The sequence below is a fragment of the Ascaphus truei genome, chromosome 4 (genome assembly GCF_040206685.1).
Source record: "Ascaphus truei isolate aAscTru1 chromosome 4, aAscTru1.hap1, whole genome shotgun sequence".
In the NCBI taxonomy this organism is placed as follows: Eukaryota; Metazoa; Chordata; class Amphibia; order Anura; family Ascaphidae; genus Ascaphus; species Ascaphus truei.
The window spans coordinates 313,702,857-313,726,016 of NC_134486.1; the positions used below are offsets into that span (position 1 = coordinate 313,702,857).

The 23,160-nt window shown below is 40.4% G+C and overlaps 1 protein-coding gene across 2 annotated transcripts in view; it reads right to left on the reverse strand.

Annotated features, from left to right (window-relative positions):
• Positions 1-1,350: 1,350 nt before the first annotated feature.
• NT5E (5'-nucleotidase ecto) overlaps positions 1,351-23,160 on the reverse strand; it is a 93,135-nt gene continuing 71,325 nt past the window's right edge. The window contains exons 7-9 of one of the 2 annotated variants that reach the window (XM_075597891.1): positions 21,787-21,936; positions 4,935-5,135; positions 1,351-3,090 (exon numbers count right to left, since the gene is read on the reverse strand). In XM_075597891.1, the coding sequence (XP_075454006.1) occupies positions 2,906-3,090; positions 4,935-5,135; positions 21,787-21,936 (536 nt within the window). In that variant the 3' untranslated portion in view covers positions 1,351-2,905. The remainder of the gene's footprint in view (positions 3,091-4,934; positions 5,136-21,786; positions 21,937-23,160) is intronic. The other variant, XM_075597892.1, reaches the window with a different exon arrangement.

The following is a 23,160-nucleotide window of genomic DNA, read 5'->3' on the forward strand; positions in this document are numbered from 1 at the left end:
CAATGATAACATTTCGGCCAAAGATGTGGCTGTGTATCCCTCTGCTCAATGCCTACTGTTATATGGAAACTGTGGGCCCTGAAACTCTTGGACTCCGTTGTGGAGAAGCTTTCCCTGAGGGGCTAATGGTTTGTGCAAACACTGAAGTGTGGCTGACTTCTCTCTTGGCGACATACTATATATTAAAGTGATCCAGATTTTCGTATACTGCTGTTGCTCATGACTCGGCACAGATCCTCGGTCCAGCACAGTTTTTATCTAGTGGTTGGGTGTTACAACAATTGAGATTCATCCTCGTGCCCTATCATTACATGATGAATCCAGAAAAATGCACTATGACAAAGTAGAAATTCAGAATACCATTCTTTGGCTCAACAAATTGCCACTCAAGTCCTGGAGAGGTTTAAACGCACCACATGATACCTCTATGAAAGCTAAAAATGTAATATCTTTATTTGGGTTAGACGATGCTCATATTTCAAGATTATTCAATCGATAACACAAAAATGAGACAATTCTCTCTAAAATGGTCTTTGCAGTTTAAAATAGGCATGTATCATCAATTTACTTTATAGACAGCTAAGCTCAGAGTGATTGAAAAACATGGCCCAGTGGTCTCTGACAATCTCTTGGAGGCTCAAGGCTTGTTGGAATCTAGAAACACTCAAAAACGTCTCTTCAGAATAACAGATCTCCTCGATATTCTGGAGCTAAAGATCTTTAAAGGCTACAGTTTACAGATGATGTTTGTAATTTGTTTGTCAATAATAAGTTGTGTCAATGTGTTTAATACCTTTCTTCCTGCAAGCTGTAGTGGTGGTTTCCTTTCCACATTGCCCACATGAAGAAAGTAACATCTTCTTAAACAAGACAAAGTGTAGACCTTTTTCAATAGAAATATTTTTTTTAGAAGATCAGCAGACGTTTTAGTAATCCCAAAACAATGCATTATTAGTTGATACATTTTGGCAACACTTTTTATTTAGTGTATTTATTACCAGATAGGCTTTTGGAGAAAAGGAAGATGACTGAAGTTCACTTTAATGAAGCATCTGCATAATCACTCAGAAACATCTGTAGAAACAAAATCTGTCATCTCATGCCATGCTTTCCCAAACAGAAAGGGTATGTTCTAAATAACAATACAAACTGGTAGAACACACACTGAAAAAAGCAGAATAGATCGAAAAAGCGAAGGAAAAAATAAGACAAATATGCGACATAAAGCAAATACTGCTGAAAATATTTTTATTTGTAAATCTACAAAAAGGGTGTAAACTGAGCACAATGACCACATAGTGCAGCATTAAAAAGATTTTTCTTAAAATATATTTCACTTTTTTTAAAAAAAAAAACAAATTCATGGACACCCGCTAGTCGAGTTTTGATTCAGTCTATGAAGAAATATACATGTTTCTTTGGTAGATTGACAGAAACTGAGGTATATACAATGTGTGGATATAGAGAGAACATTGAGGTACACGGTCCCCTCAATAAACAATGTGTGGATAGCCTGTGGATGAAAATCATGAGCACCACTGTATTCCTAATAATAAACAAAAATATATTTTTTACTGTCTTCTTCACTTATGAATGCCCAGTGTTTTCTTTGCTTTTCTGATAAATTTGGCCGTCTTGAATTACCTCTAACTAGCAGTTATTAAATTTATGTTACTAATAGTGACTCTGTCCTAGTTATATATATATATATAAATCTTACGGGGTATATTTCAATAAATGTAAAAGAAAGCACCAGTGCAACATAATGAGGCATATCCACACGTGTGTGATGGATGGATATATATAAAGCAGAGGGTCTCCTGAGATGAACCCCATTAATTTAGGCTCTGGGGACCCTGTGCTACTTAGCTCTGAAGGGCTGACAGTAGCAGCTCCAGCTGAGCACGCAATATGGCAGATTAAAGTTCCTGCGGCCCAATAGGAAGCCACTAGGGATGACGTTGCAGCTTCCTCTGGCCCATCTGACCCGAGACTGTTAAACCAGCACGTGTAGAGGTAAGTATTTCAGGAAGCAGGGGGTCCCAGTGGTTGAAATGAATGTGGTTCAGCTACGGAGACCCGCTGCTTCATACCTAGGAGGGAAATCGGTTATTTTCTTTACAAGGAAATGCTTCTTTAATGGGTGAGTAATGTACAGATGTAGCAGACGTTATTCCCCGTTAGATCGATTTAATGCACAAAACACATGAAACATGTATGTTATCTTCTTAACCATTATTGGCAATAGCAGTACTGTTACATAAGGCGTCGGCGTTTACAGAATGCATGAACAGGTATAATAACTTCTGCTACATCTGTATGAGCTCCTGCTTAGGAGTAAACATTTTAATAGACCAGAACATACATGGGGATTTTATGGTTTGTTTCATGTTAGACATTTAACAATAATAGCAATACTATACATATCATTACATTATAAGTACACTTAGAAAGACAATGCTCTGCTAAGTAATTTAAAACATTTACACATTTTTCAGACACTTTCTGAGATGACTGATCCAAAACAGCAGTTTAGACAGAAAATAATAAAACTATATAAACACCCAGATTAATGAAGATAATTGAAGCATGCAGGTTAAAAAAAGTGTTTTTATCGTTTCACATGAATGGCAGTGGTTTGTAAACTTTTCCTAGGGGATCACCAGCCACACCAGGTTTTTAGGAATAACCAGTGCACTAGCACACAGTTGAAAGCACATTATTTATAAATGATTAGGACATTGGGCGATTGCCTCAGAAACCTGCTCTGACTTTGGATCCTGACGAAACATTTGTGATCCATGGATCAATAACCCATGATATGACTTATGAAGTTACGCTGAAGTTTCAAAATAAGCAACAAAAAAACTCCAAGACAATTGCTTAGAAAATGCAATAAAACATTTCAGAGTCGGTACTGCAGTGATAGAATTAGCGCAATGAACACAACCAGTGCAAAGCTTCCATGAGAAGAATGTGCAGACCCGCTGCAAGCTTCTTCATCTGAAAACCTAACCCGTCCTTCAACCGCAGTGTAGACTCTCTTCATTTGGCTAATGTAATTGGAAACTACGGACAGATCGAGATCACCTAGATAGAAACACAATTGAAACGTGGCGAGAGAAAAAAATAAATAAAAGTTAAAATCAATCCGTTTGCTTTGGGAGTTTGGCACATAATTATTGCATTTCACTGTAATTTACTTATTATACATATCATTTGCATCAGTGGTTGAATTTTAATGGTACTAGAAAGGTACAGTATGGAGTACCGCTACTCATTTCTTTTTACAGATCTAGTGTACGACTACTTTTTGGGATTGCTTTCTTTCTTTCTTTCCCCCACATAGACCAAATGGCCCAGCCATTTAGTCACTATTTTGGTGTTCCTTTGGCCACCTCCCTATTCTTCTCTGTGCACACACACACGTTCAAAATCTTGTGATTTCTTCCTGCACACAATAGCCAAGATATGCACCTTCCTATCACAACCTACTGCCCAAACGTTTGTCCATGCCCTCATCCTTTCTTGGACTACTGTAAATACGTACTAACTGTCCTTCCTGCTGCATGTTTCCTTCCCTTCAATCTATTCTATGGTAAATGTTGTAGCTAGGATAATCTTTGCCTCTCCCAAGTTCACTTCCACCTCCAAAAATTCCTTGGCTCCCAATGAAATCCAGTATTTTCTTCAATCTTCTACTCGTCTTTGAAGATGCTATATAATCTGCTTCACTCTATATTTAGTGAATTGGCCATTAAAGCCATTTTCATACAAATATCCCTATAGACTTAACGGCCACTACATCATATACATAGAATGATCCCCTTTCTCGCTCTCATCTCTAACCGCTCGCTATATACATTTGCGCCTTCTCCTCTCTGCACCAGCATGCCACCTTTTCACTCCACCCGACTCTACTTCAGTCCCATCGAAAAGCATTCTTTCATGCAGCAACTTGTATCTCATGAATGTTCAATAAACCTCTATTCAGCAGGCACCTACTCTCCCTATCTTCAAAACCCAACTGAAATACAGCCTTTTAGAGTAAGCTTTTCAACAGAAGTTATACAAATATTAGCTTCCCTCTTACAACTCTGTATTCATCTATTGTATTCTCTTAGTCTTATCATATCCTGGCCTCTTTCATTTTGTACACTGCTATACCATATTCACTTATATATCTTATTGTATCTGTTTGTCTCCAACGACACTGCTTAGATGGTCAGCTCTTCAGGGCAGTTGCCCCCCCACCATCTTATTTCTATTAATGTTAGTAATATTCGTCCTTGTATTGTCTTCTTCAGGCTAGTTTTTTTGCGTACGTAACGAGTAAATGTTCAGAGCTATGTAACTATAAAGAATCATTTTTGTTAAATAGGAGAAGCACTAATACTCTTTTTAAAACATTTAAACTTACTTAAACTATTACCCATCCACAGACTTTCCATAATTTCTAATGATATTTTGATTGATCTCTAAAGCGCTTAGTTTATCTTTCATAAGATCAGTGTATACTGAATAAACTAAGCATTTTGTGTATTCCCTTCATAGCTGAATCATCCCTTGTGTATAGTAACATACATAATATAATTCTCTATAATTCTCTGAGCAATCCAAGCCGTTTATATTTTATTATTTTTACATAGGATAAAAGCAAGGGGTCTCTGGAGCTAAACCCCATTATAATGTCAGCTCCGGGGTCGCCCTGCTTCCCGAGATACAGACCTCCAACTGTAGTGTCGTATCTCGGCAAAGTTGAACGCACTCGTGTCCCGCAGGCCAATAGGAAACTTGATGATGTCACTGCTTCTTATTGGCCCGTAGGGTGCGGGAGCTTCGAAACTCTGCCACTACATGAGCCCTGTACAATTGACATCCAATTTATATGATATACGCACATGTACGTACATGTGTCGTTTCAAAAAACTTACCGCTGTCATGTTTCAAACTTTCATTTTTCAGTACTGCAAAGCCATCTCCCCCTGTAGCAATGTAGGAAGGAAGAACAACTTTGTAGACTTGGTCCATTTTCACAGGAACATATCTTGGTACACGGCACTCAGTGCAAAGGACTTCTAATTTGACAACTCTTTCTCCTGGCTTGTTGGCTATATTGAACACAACACGAATGCCTAGAAAAAAAAAATATCAGAATATATTGTCAACTTTACAGCAAAAAATCAATAAAATGTGTAAAAATAAAAAAGTCAGAAATCATTCAAAGAAAGCAAAAACAAATTGTGAAAATTAGAAAAGATATAATTAGCTGAAACTAAACACACACACACAAGAAATGTTTATGATATTTAATTACATACCATCTCAACTAAGTGTTTATTATGTTGTTTGAGTTCTATGATACACGTTGTAGCATTATTTTGTTTAGATTTGTTTGTCTGTCATTGAATTGAATTGTCTGTCAAAAATAATTAACAGTTAAGAGAAGGCAATAACATACAAATATAAAACAGAACTTTTTTCCCCAATAGCTGTTTTATATTTGTGTGCAACGTTTATTAATACTAATGTAATAGACCAACTAAATATATTAAATTACTATTTAGGCACATACAGTAGTTACCATTTCATATGGCAATTCCTACAATGCATAAGCCTTGTATTACATATTTCTAATCTCCACATTATGTCACACACAGTATATTGTATTTCTCTAAACTACTTTCACCTCATTAATTTGCCTTAAACCAGTAATTATTACACTATTTGTGTTTAATAATGTTTGCGATATAGAGCAGTGTCTGACAGAACACATACTGCACCGACACACTTTATTCGAGCAAATACCCGGTATGTACCTGGCAGATACCTGGAATGCGCCGCTCCTCACCTCTGACAAGCCCCGTTGCATTTGCCTTCCCAGCCTGGGTTCATGCCTGGCTGACGGGCGGCTGATCTGTTAAATGATAATGATTAGGATTTAATAGGCTGCAATGCTTCGCGTGTCTACCAGATGGCATAAATTCATGAATTGTAATGCAGTATATATATATATACTGTGCAGTATTGCAGCCAGCGGGAATAAAATGCTTCAATCCCTGCCTGGAAAATACCTCAATGTACTCGGGCAGAAAACAGTCACAAACCTCAATACACCCGGGTATACCCGAATTCGTGGGACTAGCCGAGCTCGAATAAAGTGTGTCGCCAGTGTATAGCTGGAACCTTAGTTGCTTTTGGAGAGCTACCAATGCAGGGATTTATTAACTGCAACAAGGCATCGCAGCTCCAACCAGCGTTAACCTCCATTGATTTGTATAGCAGTTAATACCAGATCAAGCTCTGATAACCTTTATATGGGCTTAGTAAGAGATTCCCCCCTAAGTGTTAAAAATAGCTATTATCTATGAGCAGAAATAGAGAGCGGTCCGTGGGGTCCAGAAGCGGAGCACAGTTGCAGTGAAGAAATCTTCACTGCAGCTGTGCTCCGCTTCTGAACCCCACGGACCGCTCTCTCTTCCTGCATTTGGCGTGAAGCTCGCTCATCATGGGGATTACATTGCTGCATTTGTGAGTACTCTGCCTGCTATGTTTCCATTCATATCATAGTTGTGGATTTATCCATCTGTCTCATTGAATTTGCTGATTTGCCCATTATAGTATATATAGAGGACAGTCAGCCTTTCATAGAGACTTGCATATGGTCCTACTTCACTTACAGGCATTACCAATAGAGTCTCACGCAGCGTTCACTTCTTGATCATCCCCAACACCAGTGAATATTATGCTTTACTATTTTACATAGTCTAGCTGTTACTGAGCCCTGAACACTGGGACTAGTGCCCAAAAACTCTATGAGCAGAAATAGCACAGCTCCACCTAAACTTTCTTTTGTAGCAGACTATTGTATAGAGGCCACCAGCCTGCAACACTGTGAGCAGCTCCATCTATATTTACTGGACTCCTGTCTTTGCTCATGAGCATTCCACCATCCTCCTTTCTTCAGCTCTTTCCTTACCTTTCAAACCAAATAAAAGCCATTCCTCCTGGGCAAAAGATTGTAACATTGGTGGGAATGATTACTGTAGGTCAGACCGGATAAAACATTTCTAACTTAAACCCAGACTAAGTTAATTGAAAAAAATAATAATATATAAATGGGGTTTCCCCTTTAGGTTGATAGTAACCAACAAGGGCCAGCAAAGATCGGCAAAAACAGTAAAGGAAGGACGCGCCATGCTGCAAGATACGAACCTGATCACAACTCCACCTAAAGACACTTGACCTGGATTACTGCCTCCTACAGAGTCTCTTCAATCAATGTGGCAGAAAGTGCAGAGTACAAAATCCACCCCACAACAGGGCAACAAGACCAGCCCAGATCGAGAGACAGAGACATTACGACTCATCAGATGTGAACCTTATGTCTGCTAAGGACTTCCTGTCCGACCTGGAGCATACCTGTGCGAGGTTGTCCTTTGTAAATGGACGCTTTGAAACCCACGACCAGAGGGTGACAGCCAACACTGGATGGCTCTGTTCTTGTGCCCCAACACAGGCTTGTGTACTACTGTGACAGGTTTTCTGATGGACACAGGAGCTCTTTAGTTCTGGAGCTTCTATAAAGTTATTATAGATTTAGATTTAACTCCTGTTTAAAGTTTATAAGTCAAGTTTTCCATTTGCAACAAGTTGTGTGCACTGTTATATTTGTGACGGAGGTCTCCTTTGTTCCCACCGATCGTGAGAGGTCGGTGGTGCGATGCACCTCACCAGATTAGACCACTCTGCTCCGGCGTTCAGCTGGCGCCGTACTGGTACATATTGTTTACTGTATACAGTACTAAAAAGTTTCTCAAGGTTTGAATATTTTTCTGTTTTTTTTCTTCTTTCCTCTGACTCTAAAACCAAAAAGGAAATCCTAAAGAAAGAATAGATGGTCACATTAACCAAAAACTCCAATATTGCCTAATTGTTTTAAAAAAACAAAAACGACCATAGCCAATTTCCTAACCCAGGCCGTAACACGGCCGCCTTCAGAAAAGACGCTGTACAATGCTCACCCCGGATTACACCCACCCAGATATTCCCAGATTCCACTCCCACCCCTCTAGATCTGGGATCAAAGGTCTGGTGCCCCTCACCACCAAATCTTATTACTATCCCCCCCCTCCTTCCCATCTTAACCCCTTCTACCCCCATTTAGGCACACCCTAGAAATATGGTTCAAATCAATATGGCAGTCTCTGTAGCACATCACACACACCACAATAAGAATGATCTATGAAATAGTAACACAAAAATGTCTTAGTAGTCCTAGAAAGTGTAGGATAGCGTTTACCGATTATAGAAAATGAAAGGCTGATATACTTTTTCTTCAAGAAACGCATTTCAGCTCCACATCTTTCCCGAGCTAATCTGGACAAACATTTTGCTCAAGTTTATCTGTCATCAGCTAGGACGAAAAACAATGGAGCGGCGATTATTTTTAGCAATAATAAACCCTTTTCAATTAGAATAAAAAGTATGCGATAAACAGGGAAGATATATCATTTTGAAAGGCTCCATTTACAACACCCCAATAATTCTAGCAAATGTCTATGCCCCTAACGGACCCTCCAAACTTTTTATTGCCGAGTTTTTTAATAAGTTGAGAGGTAAAAAAAAAGGAAGATTTTTTGTAGTGGGAGATATGAATCATCTAATAGATAACACCATAGATAGATCCTGCTCAATTCAACCAGGATTATTGCTGGGAAGCGAGACAAAGAAAGAAAAATAATAGTAATAATTTCTTAACTAAACACCTAAAATATTTTTTTCTATTAGATGCATGTACCCGTTGAGGAGGGACTAAACGTTCTTCTCTAACCCTCACAAGACATACTCGAGGATGGATTATATTTTTATAGACTCCAGTATGTTTTCTCAGATTCACACTGCTAATATACTCCCAATTCCTTGGTCGGACCATGCACAAGTTTAAATTATTTTAAATTCCTGGTACAGACCTCCTGCTCTTCACTCCTGTAGACTTAATAGTTCATTGCTGGTAGTCCCTGAGATTGTACAAGAAATTAATGAGGAATTAGAATGTTATTTTTCCATAAACGCTAACAAAGACACAACTTCAAGTATTTTATGGACAGCACATAAGGCATTTATTAGGGGTTTGATAATAAAAAGAGCGTCATACAGGAAAAAAGAGCAAGGCTAGCAAAAAAAGTAAAATTAACAAAGGAACCGTCAGAACTAGAAACCTGCAACAAACAAAAATTTGATACAATAGTTAATGACAGAATCCAAAGTATCAGATGAGAGCTATGTATACTTTTGGCGGATCAAGCTGAAAAGGCTTTAAAGCTGCAGTTCAGTCAATATCCTGCATGTGTGTTTTTTTTTAATAAATCAGTTCTGTAGTAAGAAAAAATACTTTTAGCATTTTCTGTTTTTAAAAAAACAACTTTTAAAGACCAATTTTCTTGTATTCTATTTTAACAGCCATTTGCTAAGTCACTGCCCCTTCATGTCCTGTCACAAGCCCTGGCACACCCCTTTGTCAGCCCTGCCCTCCCTCTAGCACATGTCAATGCAGAATTGCTCATGAATATTCATGAGCTTCCACTGACAGACAAGCAGAATATAAACAGATCCCTTCAGTAATTATGTCACCAAATTTCGACCTATCAATACATGGAGAACTAATTGACCTGCAGCTATACAGTTCTTTAGGTAATTAGAGATTGCACACATGAAACTATTGAAGTAAAAAAATAAATTAAAAATAAAAATAAAAAGACTGAACTGCAGCTTTAAGCTGGACAGGACAACTTTTCTACCAAAAAGGTAATAACACGGACACTATGCTAGCACGGGGGTGGGGGTGGGGGGGGGCAAGGATAATTGATACGAATATAGAGCCTCTCAATTGACAACCCTACCTTCACGTGGTGCCCCACGTTTCTAACAAAATGGGCTCTGTCGACCCTTGGGCCTAGCGTCCACTTGGGTATATCCAGCTAAACAACTTCCATTGATCTTTTTAAAGTGAAGTTTTCCGTGGAAGTCGCCTATAACCATCCGTGGGTGAGGAGGCAGAAAGTAATGTAAGTATTCTGGCACGTAAATAGAGAAATAAACAAAGTCAACAATATATTTCAGCTATCAAACGAGACCCTTACACATAACACTGAAATCATATCAGAGTTCCATACATGTTATACGGAACTATATGATGGACAAAAAACCCAGATAAAAAAACCAACAACAAAAGATAGAATAGATTTTTTAAAAGAATGTAATTTACCAAGGGTGACCCCAGTGGAACTAGAGTGTCTGAATGGTCTTGTTACAGAGGAAGAGGTCTCCACTACAATAAAATCACCAAAATCAAACAAAGCTCCGGGACCGGATGGTTTCCCAGGTTTATATTATAAAAAATTCTCTGAAAAATGAACCCCACATCTAACAAAGTTATTCAATAGCTTAATTGAAAGTAAGACTAGCCCAAATTAAATGTTAAAAGCTATGATTACGCTTATACATAAGCCAGGGAAAGACCCAACAGAATGCAGCAGCTACCGACCGATAACTCTCATGAAAACTGATGTTAAGATTCTGGCCAAAATGTTACCAACCAGATTAAATAAATTGCTTCCTAGACTTGTTCATTCCGACCAAGTGGGATTTATTCCACAAAGACAAGAACCAGATAATATCCATAGAGTGACCAATCTAATACATATTGCACAAACAAATACGATACCAACAATGCTACTTACTCTAGATTTGGAAAAAGTTTTTGACAGGGTAGATTGGTTGTATCTATTTACAACAGTACAGGCTTTTGGTTTCAAGGGAAATTTCCTCAGCTGGGTACAACTTCTCTATGCATCATCAGAAGCAGTGATACGTAGTGCAGGATGCACCTCAGGGTTGATACCAATTAAAAATGACACGAGACAAGGTTGCCCCCTTTTGCCCTTTTATTTGTACAGGCAATCGAGCCCCTGGATTCAGGCATACCCCAAATATAGCTGGAATGATGGTAGGCACACAGGAATATAAAATTAGTCTTTTCGCCGATGATACTTTACTCACTATAAATAAAGTTAGGACTTCACTACCAAATTTATTTAGTCTTCTAAATAGTTTTGAAAAATATCTGGCCTAAAAATAAATAAGAGTAAATCAGAGGCTTTCAATATAAATCTGCCAGCAAAAGTAACTAAACTCCTTTCACTCAATTTCGATTTTGAATGAAAAAAAAAATAGTTTAACTTACTCAGGAGTTCAAATTATGAACTCATACCACACATTGTATCAGCCAAATTTTTCCTCAATGTATAATAAATTTTAAAAAAAGATCTCGAGTCCTGGTCGAAATACTCAATATCCTGGTTCGGTAGAATATCAGCGGTCAAACTGACCCTCCTTTCCAGAATTTTATATCTCTATAGGACCCTGCCGATACCACTTAAGAATAACGATATCTCTAGTCTTCAGATCTGTAATACCAGACCTAGTCTTCAGAGCTGGTCTCAACACCCTAATGAGACCAAAGCATGGGGAGGCCTGGCAGTACCACATATAAAATCCTACAGTCAGGCGGCCCAGCTGGCTCAGCTGAAGCTGTAGCATACTCCTCCAGGCTTGGTAAGATGGGTAGATATAGAGGACTCCAGTTATGGGTTGGTGCCGTTGGGATCTCTCCTGTGGATACCCAAGGCTCATAGAGTAGTGGGTGATACTGTCGTTCCTACAACCATCCACTTTACAGTTGTGGAACACAATAAGTTTAAATGTAATTTGACAACCTCGAACTCCACCATGTTACCTCTATTTAAAAAAGTTGTGTGTGTGCTGATTACGCGCATTTTAAGTGAAACTTCCTTGTCTTTTGTCATTGTTTTGTCACAGAAATTGTAATTGTAACGGTGATGATTTTAATTAATCAATCAAAACACAATTTTAGTGCCACAACGCAAAGAAGTTTGACTTAGAACGCGTGTTTTAGCTATTTGTACTTCTATATTTATAGTAACTGAATTCCTTGTGTGTGTGTCAGTGTTTGTGTGTGTGTGTGTGTGTGTATATATGTTATTCTCAGGGTCCTGCCACCCTATCTCCTGACTTCCCTCCCCCAGCCCCCGGAGCAGCCCCTCCCCTCACTTTCCCCCCCGACGGAGCTGTGTCCTGCTGCTGGTGCAAGCCCTCCGGCAGAGGTACAGTGACACGGACGCAGCTCATGGGGGGGAGGGGTGTACGCGGCAGCTCACTTTGGGGGGGGGGAAGAGTGTGTACTCGGCGGCTCACTGGGCGGGAAGAGGGTGTACTCGGTGGCTCACTATGGGGGGGGGGAGAAAGGGTGTGATCGGCGGCTCATTGGGGGGGTGATCGGCGGCTCACATGGGGGTTGCTCGGTTGCTCATGGGGGATGTTGCGCATGCTCTGCGGGTCAATGGGAGGGGGGTAAGAGGGTGTACTCGGCGGCTCACTGGGAGGGGGTGGAAGAGGCTGTGCACTGTGGCTCACTTGGCGGGGGGTGCTCCGCGGCTAACTGTGGGGGCGTTTGGCGGCTCACGGGTGTGTGTGGCGGCTCACGGGTGTGTGTATGCTCTGCCTGCTGCTGGAAGCTGGCAAAATTCAGTGGCAGCGAATGTTGCTGATGGCCTCTTCTGCCAGCAGTGACGTCACTTCCGTCACCACTGACTTCCGTTCCCATCAACTCCATTCACTGCCACTGAATTTTGCTCATGTGGTAAGTGCCGCGAAAGAAGTTTCACTTCAATAATCCAATGTTTGGACTGGGCCGTGATTCTCCGAGTCATTATTGTGGATAGAACAGGGTTTGAGTAGAGTTGGAGATTTTATGGTGAAAGATAAGGTTATGACCCTCACCCAGATGCAGGAGAGACATCTGCTGCCCAACTCGGAACTATTCAGGTATATGCAGTTGAGACATTTTGGCATGCAACAAGCAAATTAAAAATGTGTCCATCCACAGAACTAAATTTGAGGCGATCTGTCTGTCAAATCCATTTGCAAAAGACCAGATAACCATATTCTAATCAACCAATTACCCTGCCTCTACTAGACTAGGATAAAGTTTATATTAGACGGTGGGTTGAGGATTTGGGGGAACCCCAGGACCCCTCCACTTGGGAGGATATATGGGAAGCAACTTCCTCTATATCTATAAATACTAATATAAAAGAAAACGCGTATAAAGTGTTATACCGCTGGTATTTGACCCCAGACAGATTACACAGAATTTATAGGAACATCTCCCCAGATTGTTTTTGGGGCTGTGGTCAGAGAGGAATGATGGTGCATATCTGGTGGAACTGCACATTGATAGCTGGCCTCTGGTCGGAGATCGCTGGCCTTATAAATAGAGTTTTATATATAACAATACAACTGAGTCCATGGACAGCCCTGCTAAATGAGCCCCCCATTAAACATACCATATTATGAGTATAAACTCATTCTGTATATTCTGTCAGCAACTAGATGCGCTATAGCTGTCTCCTGGAAGGGTCATACGCCAAATTTAACCAAAATAATAAACATTCTGGCTAACACTTCACTACAAAAAAAATTACAGCATATTTAACAGACTCCATGGACAAATTTAGAAATATTTGGGGACCTTGGCTAGACAGAATGGCAGAACCAGGGTTTGTAGGACAAGATCTGGAACTCTAGACTGTGTTGATTTGTGGCTGGCAGCCCTGGGATGCTTATCAGGAATTATGTGTTGTAATGAGGTTTTCTGTGTACTCCGATGATGTTTTGTAATGAGGTTTTCTGATGCTGTTTTGGAGGAACCGATTAAAATAGTGTTGTATTGATAATACTGGAAAATAAAAAAGTACTGAGCCGAATATTGTAACCATGAAACTGTTGTGCCATGTCCCTATCAACCCTCCCCCTTACCCTCCCTCCCTTTTTTGTTTTTGTATCCCTCAACTCCCCCCCATGTTATATGTATATTTCAAAATTCTGTAATGTTATCATGTTGTTTTATAAAAGAAATACAAATGTAAAGTTGAAAAAAAATAATGTTCTTTTTTTCCTTCTACAGTCATACCAAAACCTTGTGTTACTCCCATTGAGACACTAAAAAAGGGCAAAAGCAATAGATAAAGTCCTATTTCAGTGTGTGGTCTGGGTGTAACGCCAGTTTTTGGTATGACTTAAATTGCGCAGTGTTCTTTCGGACTCCTCTACTTAACTCCAAAAGCCTGATTTCACTGTATGTTTGCGAGTAGCACCAAGACTGAAATAAAATTATACCAAGATAATTAGAATTATTCGGAAATAACTTGATGCAAACTATATGATAATACTACAGCTGTTATTTTTTCATATTTGGTTTGCGAGTTCACCAATAAACACAGGTTCTTGATTTAGGCTATGTCAAGTTATTAGCAATGACTTTACAAAGTTTTGTTAGTACGGACCTAATAACACTATAATTGCTTGTTATGCTGGCATCCTCTCTAAATTATTAAAAAATAATAAATGTTCCCAGCACACAAAAGAAGGAAAATGGGGGAATGGTGAACCAAAAAGTTTAATGAGCAAAACACAAAGTGAGTGAAAAAAATCACAATACAAAAAGGGGGAGGGAGGGAAGGGGTGGGATGAACAAACGTAAAAGTATAGGGGAAAGGAGAAAATTTAAACAACTTACCGTAATTTTCTTTTCCTGGAACCATGGCAGTGGGCACCATTGGGTTAATCCCTTCTCACTCTAGGTAGGACAGGAAATAGACTTTTGCAGGTAGGCCATATAAGGCCCCTCCCTCTACCTGCACACCAGTCTTACGATTCTTCCATAGCTGAAAAATATAACTGATAGGCATTAGACATACATAGGGAGGGTAACTATGTGCCCACTGCCATGGTTCCAGGAAAAGAAAATTACGGTAAGTTGTTTAAATTTTCTCCTTTCCTGATCACCCTGGCAGTGGGCACCATTGGGACATACCCAAGCAGTGCAAATTTTAGGGAGGGATACATCAGAATAGACAACACCAGTTTAATGCCTTATCAGTTTGACCTTTATTAATACACTTTACACTTTATTTCACTACAGTTTCTAACACTCTACGCCCAAAGCTTGCGTCAGCTGATGATTGTACATCTAGTCTGTAGTATTTCAAGAATGTATTGAATGAGGACCAGACAGCTGCTTTGCATATTTGTCCTGGTGTAGCCTGGGCCTTAAATGCCCATGAAGTAGCCATGACCCTTGTAGAATGAGTTTTAATGTTCAAGGGTTTATCTTGTCCTTTGCTTTCATAAGCTTTTTTAATACAAGACACAATCCACTGGGAAATTGTTGTCTTTGATGCTGCTTGTCCTTTCTTTGGTCCCTCTGGAATGACGAATAATTTGTCTGACTTTCTGATATCTCGCATCCTTTCCAGGTACACTTTAAGACATCTTACCACGTCTAACTTGTGTAGTCTTTCTTCTTTCTTATTTTTTGGTTCTGGACAAAATGACAGAATCACAATTTCTTGATTCATGTGGAACTGTGATACCACCTTTGGCAGGAATTGATGTACTAGTCTGAGAACTGCCTTGTCTTGATGTATGACTAGGAATGGTTCCTTGGTAGATAGAGCCTGTAGTTCTCCCACTCTTCTTGCTGAGGTCATTGCTATCAAAAACGCCATCCTCCATGATAACCATTTAAAGCCAATCTCCTGTATAGGTTCAAATGGAGGTGCTGTTAGTACATCAGATACTAGGGACAAGTCCCATGTAGGTACCCTGTTTTTGATTTGAGGTTTTAACCTTTAACTGCTTGAAAAAAACCTGATTACCAATCTTTCCATTGCCATATTTCTTTCCAACAAAGCTGATAGTGCAGACAACTGTACTTTCAATGAGCTGAGACTGAGACCTTTCTCAAATCCTTTATGCAGGAACTCCACTATAGATACAATTCTTGGTGAAAGGAAATTTTGTTTCTCTTTTTCACACCAATCGCAAAAGCAAAGCCAGATTCTATGGTATACTCTTGATGTGGAACTTTTCCTTGCTTGTAACAGGGTTTGAATTGTTTTGTCTGAACAACCTTTCAGTCTCAATGTTTCCCGCTCAATCGCCATGCCGTCAAAGCCCATTGTTTGGCATTCGGATGACATATTGGCCCCTGTCGCATCAACCCTTTGCGATCTGGTATGTGCCATGGTGTATCTACTGCCATATTTACCAAGTGTGTGAACCAAAGCCTTCTTGGCCCGTAGGGTGCTACGAATATCACCTCTGCTTGGTCTTCCCTGATTTTCCTGATTGTTTCCGGAATTAAGGGAATTGGAGGGAACAGGTATACCAACTTGAAGTGGCATTTGAAACTGAGAGCATCTGTACCTTGTGCGCTTGGATGAAACTGTCTGGCACAGTAGTTCCTTACCTTGCGGTTTTGGTGTGTCGCCATGAGATCAATGTCTGGCTGACCCCATCGCTCTACCAGTTCTTGTAACACCTGTGGATATAATGCCCATTCTCCTGGGTGTATGATGTTCCGCCTTAGAAAGTCTGCTGTGACATTTTCTAGTCCTGGGATATGTATGGCTGTAATTTCCGACAAGTGGCACTCTGCCCAAAGAGGATTTCTGCTGTGAGGTTCATCAGCTTTCTGCTCCTGGTTCCTCCTTGTTCGGCTATATACTTGACAACTGACCTGTTGTTTGATTCTATTTTTATACAGCCACCTCTTATATGGTCTTGGAAAGCTTCTAAGGCCCTTGTACTGCTTTTAATTCCAGCAGATTTGATGGAAGATGCTTTTCCTGGTTTGTCCAGGTTCCTTGCACCAATGTTTCTCCCATCTGGGCACCCCGACCTGTGTTGCTCGCATCTGTTGTAATTCTTACCCAGTGCACTGGGTGTAGTGTTTGTCCTTTTTCCAGGTTTCGGGTATCTTCCCTCCACTTTAATTCCTGTTTTGTGTGTGGGTGTAACAAGATTCTTGGTCTCATATGTATTGCTGCACATTTTCTGACGCTTAATGTTGAAGCGAATTTCCCTAGGAGCTTCATGCATTCTTCTGCTGAAGTCCTGGTAGCTTTCCTGAGCTTCTTTGTTGCATGGCTATGTCTTGCCTCTTTGCGTCTGGTAGTCTCACTTCTCCTTTTGCTGTATCAAATTCTACCCCCAGAAATCTTAACAGCTGAGTGGGCATGAGATGGCTCTTGTTTCTGTTTATTAACCAACCGTGGTGTTCCAGGAAGGTTATTACCATCTTCTGGTCTTGCTGGAGTTTCTCCAGACTCCCTGATTTTACCCGGATGTCGTCCAGGTATGGGTATGTTTCTACCCCTCTTTCTCTCATTTCTGCCACTAGAGGGGCTAGAACCTTTGTAAACGTCCTTGGGGAAGTCGCCAGACCAAATGGCAGTGCTGTGTACTGATAATGATCTTGATTTACTGTAAACCTTAGGCATCTTTGGTGTCCCTTTGCTATGGGCACCTGTAGATAAGCATCTTCGAAGTCTATTGCCACCATCCAGTCTCCTGGTTGTACCTCTTGAATAATCAGGTTCAACGACACCATCTTGAATTCTCTTATTTTCAAGAATAAATTCACACTTCTTAGGTCTAGGATTGCTCTGTACTCCCCTGTAGGTTTATTTACTAGAAAATTCTGGAATAAATTCCACTTCCTCTTCCTGAGGTACCTTCTTTATTACTTCTACTTGTAATAATTTCTTTAAAGCCGAATTAATCTGCCTTCTTTTTTCCTTGGACTGTATCCATGTTACTAAGAACATATTTCTTTTTGGCATCTCTCTGAATTCTATACTGTACCCCTGACGAATGGTCTGTAATACCCAATTGTCCTGTATTGTTTGGGCCCATGTTGCAGAAACTGCTTCAGTCGCCCTCCTGCTGGCAACTGTCACGAAAAGCCGGTCCTGGCTGCCCCTCCATGTTGTTTGTCTTGGAGATGACCTGCCAGGTCTATATGCCTTTGCTTCCTTATATTGGTTTCTATTAGCCTGTTGGAAACCGAATCTTCTGCTTTCTTGAGGTAAAAAGTGCTCTTACCTCCTGATGCTTTTGTTATTATTGTATCCAGTTTGTTACCGAAGAGGAACTCACATTCAATGGTAATCCACACAAGTTGTTCTTTGATGCTGTGTCAGCCATCCACTGTCTGAGCCATAAAGCCCTTCTTGCTGATACCGCCAGCACCATAGATTTGCTGCTCATTTTACTTTGGACAGTGCTTTAAGAATAGCACTTCTTTCCACACCTTTGTATATTGCTTCTTCAATGTTGGCAATCCACACTCGCATAGCCCTTGCTGCTGACGTATTTGCTATGGCAGGTTTGAGGATGTTCCTGCGGTAACGTATGCTTTCTTCCATACGTATCCATCTTCCTATCCATAGCGTCCTCCAATGACGTAAGTTCCTCTATTGGAATTGTGGTCTTTTCTACTATTCTGGAAATAGCAGTATCCACCTTTTACCTCCTCTTGTGGGAATTGATACATCTTCCCAAACCTTAGGTGTAAATACTCTGGCGTCTGGTTGCGCCAACTCCACCTGAATGAGGTCCTTAACTACTTGATGGATAGTAAAGACTCTACCTTTTTAAAGCAGCAGCAGCAGCAGCAGCAGCAGACTGCCTAGCTCTGTCAAACAGCAGGCCAGTACAGAAACCCTTGAAGCAGCCAGGACACTCTTTGTCTCGCCCCAAAAAGTTTATCTTTTTTGTGGGTTAACTCCTCAGTGTCTTCCAGTTCCAAAGCCTGTATCATGGCTTTGATGAGTGGATCCACCCTTTCTACATCAAATTCAGATTCCTCTTCCTGAATATCTTGATCTGATGAATCCATTTCACTCTCTGACACATGAAAACAATCAATTTCAGACTCATATGATGAAAAAACCTTTCCCCTAATCCAGACTGGTCTGGGATTTAGATCTTTCCTGCGCAGGGTTAACAGCTTGCTGGACTGCCGCATCAACACTCTGTTTAACAGCCTCCTTCATCAATAAGGAAAGTGCTCATTTGTTCATTGGTATCACCTGCAGGTGCCTTAAGACAATCTTCACATAATTTCTTCCCTATTAGGGCTGGTTTCTCACAAGCTGAACACCATTTAGTTTTCTTAGCAACCTTTATTTATGTTGCAGGGATTCCCCCGTCCCTTTTGAAGATCCTGCTTCAGGGAGGGTAACCACCGAACTAAATTATAAAAACAAAATAAATACTAAACATACACCCTAATGTATATATATACAATCTCTCTTTCCCATGTAGCACTAAAACTAAGGACTCACCTAGCCTTGGGAACTGAAGTTTTGGGTGTTTCCATTTTTGAATCCATTTCCAGCACTTGGCTTCTCCCTGCTGAGCGTTCCATGCTGCAGCTCTCACTCACACATACACACAGTGTGCTCGTCGCTTCTATGACGTCATCAAGTGCTCGTGCACGGCTCGCGTGTCTGTGAACGAATCTGCCGGCTGATGTGACGCGCCGAGCGGCCGCGTGCACTGTACCCTTTACCGCAGTGTCCAGACACTAACGCGGTCAATATGAACCTTCCTCGTATAGCAGGGTTCCTGGGGTACTTTACCGCCACGTCCCAGACGCTAGCGCGGTCAATTTAGCATTTCCTCCGGCTCGCAGCTATGGCTGCTCCCCCCTCCGCGTGTAGCGGGCTCCTGGGTACTTTACCGCAGCGTACCAGACGCTAATGCGGCGAGTCTGGGCCTCCACGGCTCCCAGCTGCAGCTGCTGTGCGCCTTCAATTGGTCCTGGGGCTTTGCACCTAAGCTTCCCCGCCCGCGGCTGCAGCTGCTCCCCCCCCAACCAGGGGCTCCCCCGACTCTAAGGGGTCTCCGTCTTGCCACCCGTAGGGCGCGTCGACCGGAGCTTCAGAGCAGAGAGGCTGAGACCCTGGATATCTGCACAAGGTGCAGTAGGTGAGTCCTGTTAGAAAATAAAAAATCCTACTCCTAGCTGTGAGGACAGGAAAAAGACTAAGGTGCAGGTAGAGGGAGGGGCCTTATATGGCCTACCTGCAAAAGTCTACTTCCTGTCCTACCTAGAGTGAGAAGGGATTAACCCAATGGTGCCCACTGCCAGGGTGATCAGGAAAAGGGGGGCGGCAACGTTTCGGGGTATGAACCCCTTCTTCAGGCCTGTTCCCAAAAGACACAGGATATCTAATGGTACTTCCCTAGTCCCTATACACATCTCCCAAAGAAAGCACCAAAAACAAATGGGCAAGGAGACATGGATATATCCTAGTAGGGAATAATGTAACCAGGTAGTATCTTAACAAGGGTTAATAAGGCATGAATGAATCCAAATAGGGGTTAATGGGACATGAAAGCATCCTAGCAGGGGTTAACAAAAATAAACCACATTAATCTAGGTAATGTCCAAAGTACTCAAGCACACACAGTCCAGCAAGATACGCGTAGGAAAAAATGCTATAGTTGTATGGCTGTACAGACCAACATAGAGAACCTGACCACAGTCCAGCAAAGTCTACAAAAGACAAAATGATATGCTTAGAGTATTGTGGCTATACAGACCAAACGTGCAGTAGCATGTGTGCTGGAGAGATTGCATGGAAATCATTAACCCTTGTTAGGATACTACCTGGTTACATTATTCCCTACTAGGATACATGCATGTCTCATTGCCCATTTGTTTTTGGTGCTTTCTTTGGGAGACGTGTATATGGACTAGGGAAGTACCATTAGATACCCTGTGTCTTTTGGGAACGGGCCTGACGAAGGGGTTCATACCCCGAAACGTTGCCGCCTCCCTTTTCCCCTGTACTTTTATATCTTTAATCAAAGACGGCAAATTTTTTATATATATTTTTTTTTACCTTCGATTGTAAGCTCTTCAGGGCAGTGATTTCCTTTCCTATTGTCTGATTTTGCTGCACTTATTGAATATAATTCCCTGTACTGTATTCTTTGTGAAGCGCTGAGTACACGTTTGGCACTATATAAATAAAGACATACAATACAATATAGGATTCTGTAAATCCGGTAAATCTGTCAATTCAAAAACTCATACTTTCCATGCGATCTCTCTAGCACACATGCTACTGCACGTTTGGTCTGTATAGCCACAATACTCTAAGCATATCATTTTGTCTTTTGTAGACTTTGCTGGACTGTGGTCAGGTTCTCTATGTTGGTCTGTACAGCCATACAACTATAGCATTTTTTCCTAAGCGTATCTTGCTGGACTGTGTGTGCTTGAGTGCTTTGGACATTACCTAGATTAATGTGGTTTATTTTTGTTAACCCCTGCTAGGAGGCTTTTATGTCCCATTAACCCCTATTTGGATTCATTCATGCCTCATACTTTCCAAAAGCCAGTATTTTGATAAATATTACTGTGCATAACAATTCACTTTTTTTTTTTTTTTTTACACATTTTAAACACCAGAGATTAAAACGATTCATTTAAAGCCCAGTCCAATTTTGGTTCAAATGTTATAAGCAACAAAAACAAAAAACAAACAAAAAAAACAGATACTGTACAGAGCAGAAAGAAATGTGTGTGTGTGTGTGTGTGTGTATAAACCATATGTTCTACATAACTGCAACACGAGTTTTAAACTGGCTTCTCTTCAAAACAGCATTCTTTTTAGAATATGTTGTAGAATTTCTTGAAGGCAAAGACTGCAAAAATAGTATTGTGAGCCAAGTATCTTTTGGTTTCCCTTCCTGGGCTGATTAGTCATTAAGTGTATTGGTCACCAAAGGAAGACTGACTTTTATTTACATATGTACATATAACACATAATGTAGGGAACATACCACTAACTTGTAGGAACTCCCCAGTCCCAGAACCATATCGGTGTACACTGTGCTCAAATGCTGCTTTCATCGTGGATCCTTTAATTTCAATCAGATCAAACGTGCCTCCAAATGGAAGAACGGATATAAGGTCCTCCAGAGTGATGGTTCCTGTCAGCAGTCAAATTACACACACATATAAATATATATATATATATATATATATATATATATATATATATATATATATATATATATATATTAATTAGCCTATTTAAGAAAATCTATTCGCTCTTTCAGTTGTCTTGAAAACCAGCTCTGTTTTTTGAGACCAGGTAAGAGCAGTTTGAAAAATATATGACACTAAAGATATAGTGAGACTCTTCAACAACACACTGTTTAATGATAAATGTAGCAATTACTTTTGCATAAACTCATCAGCTCCATGAACATACAGTATTCAAAAGGTCATAAGAGTCAAAAGTACTTCAAGATTCTACAGTAAATCACACGGGGCCAGTTGGCCTAGAATTATTGATTGAAACATTAAACAGATGATTTGCATGAGCTTTACTCAACATTCTTCTTTAGTAAACAATATACAGCATCGCTAGAAAACAAGAACTGGATTCAAATGTCTTCATAACAGGGACATGTTGGAACTGGCAATTGTGAAATGATATTCATTGTAATTTGTGTCTCCACCCAGTTCATGCGTTGGTGGAACATTTTGTTTGGGAACAAAAACAATGGTAGTATATTTTAAAATATATGCATACTTGGGGGAGTTCAAAATCTGATCTGTACCAGAGTAGTTACTAGTTAGCAGTAACTTCCAATTAACTACTATTATTTCGGAGAAGTACTTTGCAACCATACTCCTTGGATTAAAAGTATTCTGCTAATAATTCTGACAGAACAAATATATATAAAAAAAACCAACACATGAAAATATATTTGGCCCTCAGACTGGAAACAAAATGATTCCCTGCTTTCGTGCAATTCAATATTCTAGACCAGGGGTCTCCAACCTTTTCTGAGAGTTACTTCGGATCAATGAAAATTATCCAGAACTACTAAAACATATACTGAAAATATGTGGATTAGGGTACATATAAGACAAGCAACTCCAACGCTGCCCATGGAGAACCTTCGTCCAGTAGGTTTTATACAGAAGGTCATCATTGAACCACCAATTTCCAAGAGCCTCAATTCTCTTAATTGAACAGAATACTTGGTGTTCCCGATCTTAGAAACAGATGACTTGTAAGACTAACACTGGATTGTGGCTCTTCAGGACCAGGGTTGGAGACCCTTGTATTAATTAATAACTTAAACCGAGATAATAATTAATAGCCGTTGCAGCTGAATTACAAAAAAATAGGTAAAATGAAG